This window comes from Pantherophis guttatus, chromosome 3 (assembly GCF_059756535.1).
Source record: "Pantherophis guttatus breed Tessera chromosome 3, ASM5975653v1, whole genome shotgun sequence".
Classification (NCBI taxonomy): Eukaryota; Metazoa; Chordata; class Lepidosauria; order Squamata; family Colubridae; genus Pantherophis; species Pantherophis guttatus.
In genome coordinates this window covers 96160645-96167439 of record NC_142065.1, presented here as the reverse complement: position 1 = coordinate 96167439, position 6795 = coordinate 96160645, and the positions used below count along the sequence as shown (strand labels likewise).

Genomic DNA, 6795 nt, shown 5'->3' with positions numbered 1-6795 from the left:
ATGAATAATATAATGGTGTAATGAGAACAATGTTTGTACTTCAAAATTAAAATGCTTCACAGAGAACTATTACTGCTACTTAATTTCTGTGTGCTATATTAGACCCTGAGACAGAGCTGAAACAATTGCATAACCAGAGCAAATGTGAACATTAAGCATATAATCAAATATTTTTAAAACATATATGTATGCCCTTCTTGAAACAGTAATAGAAGAGCAAATGGCAATTGGAAAAAAAAAAGATCCAGGGTTAGTTACAACATGACTAAGATAAACAAGGTTTAGATTCAAAATTAAATTGAACAAAGTACCTTGTTATGTTAAAAATTCCAAAATAAATTTAGTTGTTAAGACACCTGGCTAGAAACTGAATCTGTGAATTCTAGTTCCAGGTTAGGCACAAAATCAGCTCGATAGTCTTGAGCCAGTCACTCTCTATCTCTCCTAGGGAGAAGGCAAGGGCAAACCACTTCTAAAAAAATTATGAAGAAAACTGCAGGGACTTCTCTGGGAAGTCACCAAGTATCAAAACTGACTCAAAGGCACATATAGACAACCATGACAACAAAACCTTTTCAATCAAACAGGTGTGATTCCTCCTGTAGCCAATTGATGTTTTGCCATTTTAATGGTTAGAACAATATATCTACTAGGGATCTCACAACTCTTCTTCTTCATCAATATAGAACTTGAGTTGTCAGAATTTTTCCCATGTTTTCTTCGTTACAAGAAAGTCTGCTTGTTACAAAGGATTATTTGCTTGCCGTTAATTATGACCTTTAAAAACCTGGCTAATGATCAGTCTTGAATAAATAATCACAGAATAGGAATAGACTTTAGAGGTCATATAATTTCTCAAAGCAGGATTTATAATACTGAATGAAACTATAATCCCTAAATATTATAAGGGAAGGAAAACCCACCACTCTCCAACCAATCACTAACCATGGGGTGATTTTCTCTTTCTCTCTAAAGTTTGGATAAAATTATCAGCATTGCAGTTGTCACACACTAATTCTAATACTGCCCTCTGAAGCAAAAAGGGACACATTATTCCAGTTTAGCATCTCCTTACTTTTGAAGACTTACATCATGCCAACCGTCTTTGTTTCTCACTATGACTTTATTAAATATTCTTTAGTTGTGTCTGACAGAGAGAGTGTGGTTTATTGAGGATGGTGATTTTTTCTTCTTCTGTCAGTCAGAATCTGTCAGTTATAAAACCTAAAGTGCCCTATTTGCAATTTAGAGAGTGAAAGACTACCTTCTTAATAATGCCACAGTAATATTCTATCAATCAAGGAAAAGAAAACAATGGAAATACACCAGCAGTCCCAAAATAATTCTTTTATAAAATGTGTTGTTCATTTGAAGTAGCATTTAATTGTTGTTTATTTCTTAAGTCTTACAAGATTTGCAATACATTAAGAGGAACTTCAAGAGACTGTTGAATGTTGAGATGTCAAATATTCACGCAACTCAGACAAACAAAAAGTAGAGAACTTCAAAAACTCCCTGTCGTTTTAATAAAACTGATGGAGAAGGAACACACATCTTTAGGCAAAAGAAATATAATTTAAAGTAAATTATTTCCACAACCTTAAGCAAGCCTAGGAATTCTTAATAATTCACTACATTTGAGTTTATGATATCATGTCTTCTAAGATAAGTATCTTTTATCTAAATTCATATTTGATTTCACATTTAATAGCATGAATAAATTATTTTTTTTTAAAAAAAAATAGGAATTTAACTTTTTAATAAGTTTAGTAGAACTTAGTGGAACTTCCTTCTGACACATTGGAGGTTGGGAGGCCTTAAGGCCTGGCTCCTCCATTTCTTTTCCTGATACAAAGGATACAAGGTTGCTCATTTGATATGTATAAGCCAATTTAATTAGCTGTTGAAAAACACTTTTGATGGAGCAGTGTCTTCCAGGACACACATGACTTTACACAAAGTCAACATCCTGTTATTACATTCAGGCAGTTGTGCCTGAGGCAGATGTCCTACTCTGTCTAATAATACAGCTGTCTAAGGCCATTGGCTGATGAAGCACCGGTACTGTGCCAACTTTACTAGGTGTAAAGAATTATGTTTTTAAGATCAATTGCAAATACTTCTTTTAATTGCTGAAGTAAATTTACTTGACATCAAGACACTCATTCATAAATAAGATCTTATCCAACATCTGAGCTTATTTAACTATCCAAATGGTTAGGAGATAAGTATTTTATACTTTAGTTTGTTAATGTTGAGTTTTATTATTTTGTTGTGCAGTTACTTCTTTTATTGCATACATGGCTTGGAGAGCTAATTTCTACCATTAAAAGTGTTGCAGAAATGAACAGCATGAACAAGAACAAAAAACAATGGATCTGACTTTGTATTGAGTTAGCGAGCCTTTTAAAACAGAAACAAGAGGGATATCAGTTATATGTGGTTTGTGATCTTCGATAAAAAAATTCACTAGCTGCTTTTAGTATAAAAGAGGAAAAAAGAGAGAGAGAATGAAAATCAGGTTTTCTACTCCTTTAGGTGCCTTTCCAAGTCATAATATTAAATTATCCTGTAACCTAAGAGACCAATAAAAGAAATTGTGATTTCTTTTATTGCCCAAATAGTTTCCTGAATGAAGATAAAATGATAAAAAGTTGGACTTCATTTTTGGCATATTTTTATGACTCACCACTACATTCTTTTCTGTATCCCCCATAGTTTACATAACATCAATTCTTTAAGCAAAATAAAAGACTGGTCAGTTACAGTATATCTAAAAGACAGGTGATATTAAAAAGTTAAGTTCTGCTACAGGAAAAAGGGGTAGCAGGCCATTTAAAGTATGAATCTGATTCTATGTATTAAACCAAACTTTAAACAGGTATCATTATGATAACGAGAAGGCTAGTGCTCCATTTGACCTCTTACAACAGTTAACAAACTAAAAAGAATAATAATAAAATCATTCCAGTCCCTGGATAAGTATCTAACTCTGTGAAGTCTAGGATGTTATGAACATCCTAAAATTGGCACAGAGTTAGTGACAGGCAACTAATGGTTTGTTCTGGCCAGGGCCGGATTTTCCTATAGGCTAACTAGGCTTCAGCCTAGGGCCTCAAGATCAAGAGGGGCCTACATTCAAATTGTTAGCAAAATTAAAATTACACTTTCACTATAGGTGAAAGGGCCTCATAAGTGGAATAGCCTAGGGCCTCTTTTCATCTAAATCCGGCCCTGGTTCTGGCCAAACTTAGAAACTGTTAGGGTCCTCCATATTCTATTGACACTGCACAGAAATTTGCAACACTAAATATAATGGCAGAATATAATGAAATTTCTTATATTCAAGAATATAGAAATGGCTTTTGTAGCCAAGCTATTTCTGCGGGAATGGAATAACGAAATCACCATGAGCTTCTCTGTCAGATGGGCATTAAAACAAGACATGAATTCTAGATTTGACCTGCTCGGTGGCATGTCAACATTCTAAGCGAGGGAGAGGCCAGTGGTTATGCGAGGGTAATACCACTGCGATCCAATCAGATCGAGTCTGTCAGTTGAAAAGTCCTCCTCCTTTTGCTGACTCCCAGCTTTCAGACTCGATCTGAATCAGGTCTGACGCTCCACTGAGTCTCTCTCTCAAATTGTTATAACTTGATTTTGCTAGCTTTGCCTCCTTCTGCTTGTTAAGATCTTGAGCAGATTACTCAGCCTTTAGGGCTTTCCGCTCCGCGCTTTGGAGGCCGCTCACTTTTATCAGGGGATTGAACCTATTCCTTCAGGCTCTCCCCTTCAGCAGCGTGAAAGGCTCACGTTTAGTAACGCTGCGAAGCCTCCCAGCTTCGCTGGTAGCAGGCTTCACCAAACGGAGCTAGCCGCCCGATTTCTTGCTGGCTGCCTCTCTCCTTCGGCGCAATACACATTCTGCGCCTCCCAGCTGACGGCCTCAGCGATCTCCGGAGGGTTGAGCTTCAGCCGCCCTCTCCTTCCCAGACGGAGCAGCAGCGTTTGCGCTTCAGCGCAGCGCTAATTTGGCGTCCCTGGGGCTTTCTTCCCCACACGCTTCTGCCTTCCTGCCTCCTGCTGCTGCATAGAGCTTCGAGGGACACAATTTCAAACGGCATTCAGGCAAGGCAGAGCAATCGTGATCCCCGGTGGGGGGGGGAGAAGGAGAGAGGAATTTCTTGCCCTTAGAGCCTGGTGGTGAAGCTGACCAAAGCACTGTTAAACAAATCAGCTGCCTGTAATTACTACTAATTCAGATCTTACCAGACTTGGCAGTTCCTAGCTCTCCAGAAAATTACTGGATCTCTAGGCCTTCTCCTGAGCCTTTATTGTTGGCAGCCGCCATTTTCTAAAGGCATAAGCCTCCACGAGGCTAGCGGCCGCCATTTTGTTTTGAAAATTACTGAACCTTGTTTAATAATTAATTAGAAATTACTGCATTTTACAGGTTCTGATGGCTTCGCGTTCCACCAAGGCCACCAAGAGAGGGGCAGGAGTGGAGGCCTTGCCAGGGCCTTCCTCAGCTGTGCCTCAAAAGAAGTCCAAAGGGACTCAGGCCTCTAAAGAGGCAAAACGCCAGGCAGACAAGGCCAAAAAGGAGCTTCGTCTTCATGAAGAAATTGAGCGCTCCATTCAAAAGGCTCTCAAGGAGGCATCTCTTAGGGAGGCCCCATCACATCCTGAACCTCATCCTGTGACTCCTGTGCCCCTCCCCCCCTCTTCATCCACCCCCTCTAGGGAGAGGGCCCTTCCAGGATCTCCCATTCCCCAACTGTCCCCTGATGACACTATGGCTGAACCTCCCGTTCAACCTGAGATCCAGGAGGCCCTATTCGGGCCTTCTTCGGACCAGCCTCAAGAGGGAACTTCTCAATCCCCTACTATGGTTCCCTCCCAACCCCCCGTGGCATCTACAGGGGCACAGACTGCTTCCCTCCTAACCCCGGAGGTAGCAGCATTCATCCATCAGGCCATCCAGAAGGGGGTTCAACTGGAGTTCCAGAGGCGTACTGCCTCATGGGTGGATGCCTCAGCCTCCTCCCTTGTGGATATCGAGGGTTCTCAATATGAGGAGCCAGCTAATCCTACTGGGGTCGCGGCCCCTTCGGCTGCCTCAGAAGCCCATTCGCTACTGGATATGGAGACTAGGGAACAGGACCTATCGGAGGATGAGGACCTGGCCCCTGATCAGCCTTCATTTGTGGGCTTATTCAAACCACAGCTATTTAGATCCCTCCTCCACAAAGCGAAGCTCACCACGGGATTGGGCATTGTAAAGCCCACTCCCCCTGCAGGGGAACCATCTGAATCACCAGTTCCTCTCTTTGAGGAGCCTATTTCGGAGGTAGAAGAGATTCCAGGGCCCAAACTTTTCAAAGACGTTCTTCAACGTCAATGGTCCAACCCAGTCTCGGGGCCTAACCCCAATTCTCTGGACAGGCGCTTGTACAACTTGGCGCCTGACATTGCTTCCTTACTGCAAATTCCAACAGTAGACCCACCCGTGGTAGCCCTCTCGAGCCATTCCAACATGGCCGCCCCCCCTGAGGAGGCCCTTCGTCCCGAGGAAAAACGCCTTGACAATTCTCTTGTCAAGGCACACATGGCCTCTGCCTGGGCGGCAAAAGCTGCCATGGCGTCTTCTTTCTTTAATAGAGCCTGCATCTTGTGGCTCCGCCAATTGAAGGATCGCCTTCCCTTATCGGACGCCCGGTCCCATCAGGACCTGAATAAAGTCCTAGCGGCCCTAGAATTCTCCGCGGACGTGACTTTGAACTCGTCACGTTTCGCTGCCAAGTCAATAGGGGCCTCAGTGACCTCCCGCCGCCTGCTTTGGCTCCACCAATGGCAGGCCGACGCCAAGTCTAAATGGCGCCTCGCTTCATCCCCCTTCGCGGGCCCTTCCCTTTTTGGGGCTCCCCTCGAGCCCCTCCTAATCGAAACCAGGGACAAGAGACGTATCTTGCCCAACGTCTCCCGGCGGTCGGAGCCCCGTCCTACTGCCCCCTTTCGTCCCTTTCGTAACACTGAATCAGGTTTCTCGGGCCCGAGATACCAAAGATTCTTTCCAACACGTTCACGTCCACCAGATCGTCAAGGTCCCCAATTCCAGAGGGGCCAATATAGGCGCTCCTTCAGAGGGGGCCGGGGGCGCCCTTCCCGTAGGTCCCGCTGACTGCAGGTCTTCTTCTCCCATTGGAGGCCGCCTGGCGCTCTTTGCCAGCCAATGGGAGGCCACAACATCGGACTCTTGGGTCAGGGAGATGGTCAGGTGGGGCCTCTCCCTGGAATTCCTCTCCACCCCCCCAGACAGATTTCTCCGATGTCCTCTCTCGAGGGATCGGTCGAAGCGGTTTCTGGTGGTATCGGCCATCCATCATTTATTAGAAATTCAGGCCATCGAACCGGTACCCCAGGAGCAGCTCGGACAAGGCTACTATTCACGTCTGTTCATCGTCCAGAAATCGTCCGGGGGCTGGAGGGCAATTCTGGACCTCAAGACTTTGAACCACTGGGTCATCTACCGGCAGTTCAAAATGCAGTCCTTACTATCCATCCTGGATGGTATTCGGGTTGGGGACCTCCTCTCGTCTATAGATCTGACAGAGGCTTACTTACACGTTCCCATCCATCTGGCATATTCCAAGTTTCTGAGGTTTTGTTATGCGGGCCAACATTACCAGTATCGCGCACTCCCTTTCGGCCTGTCCTCGGCCCCCCGAGTGTTCACAAAACTGATGGCCGCCCTTGCGGCTCACCTCCGGGCTCTTCCGGTCAGGATCCAATGCT

General features: G+C 44.2%; 1 protein-coding gene across 1 annotated transcript; it reads left to right on the top strand.

The window, feature by feature from the left end:
* The first annotated feature begins 4459 nt into the window (after positions 1–4459).
* LOC148114697 (uncharacterized) lies at positions 4460–6260 on the top strand. The gene has a single exon (XM_087890700.1). The coding sequence runs from the start codon at positions 4460–4462 to the stop codon at positions 6179–6181; it is 1722 nt and encodes a 573-aa protein (XP_087746826.1). The 3' UTR covers positions 6182–6260.
* The last annotated feature ends 535 nt before the right edge of the window (positions 6261–6795 follow it).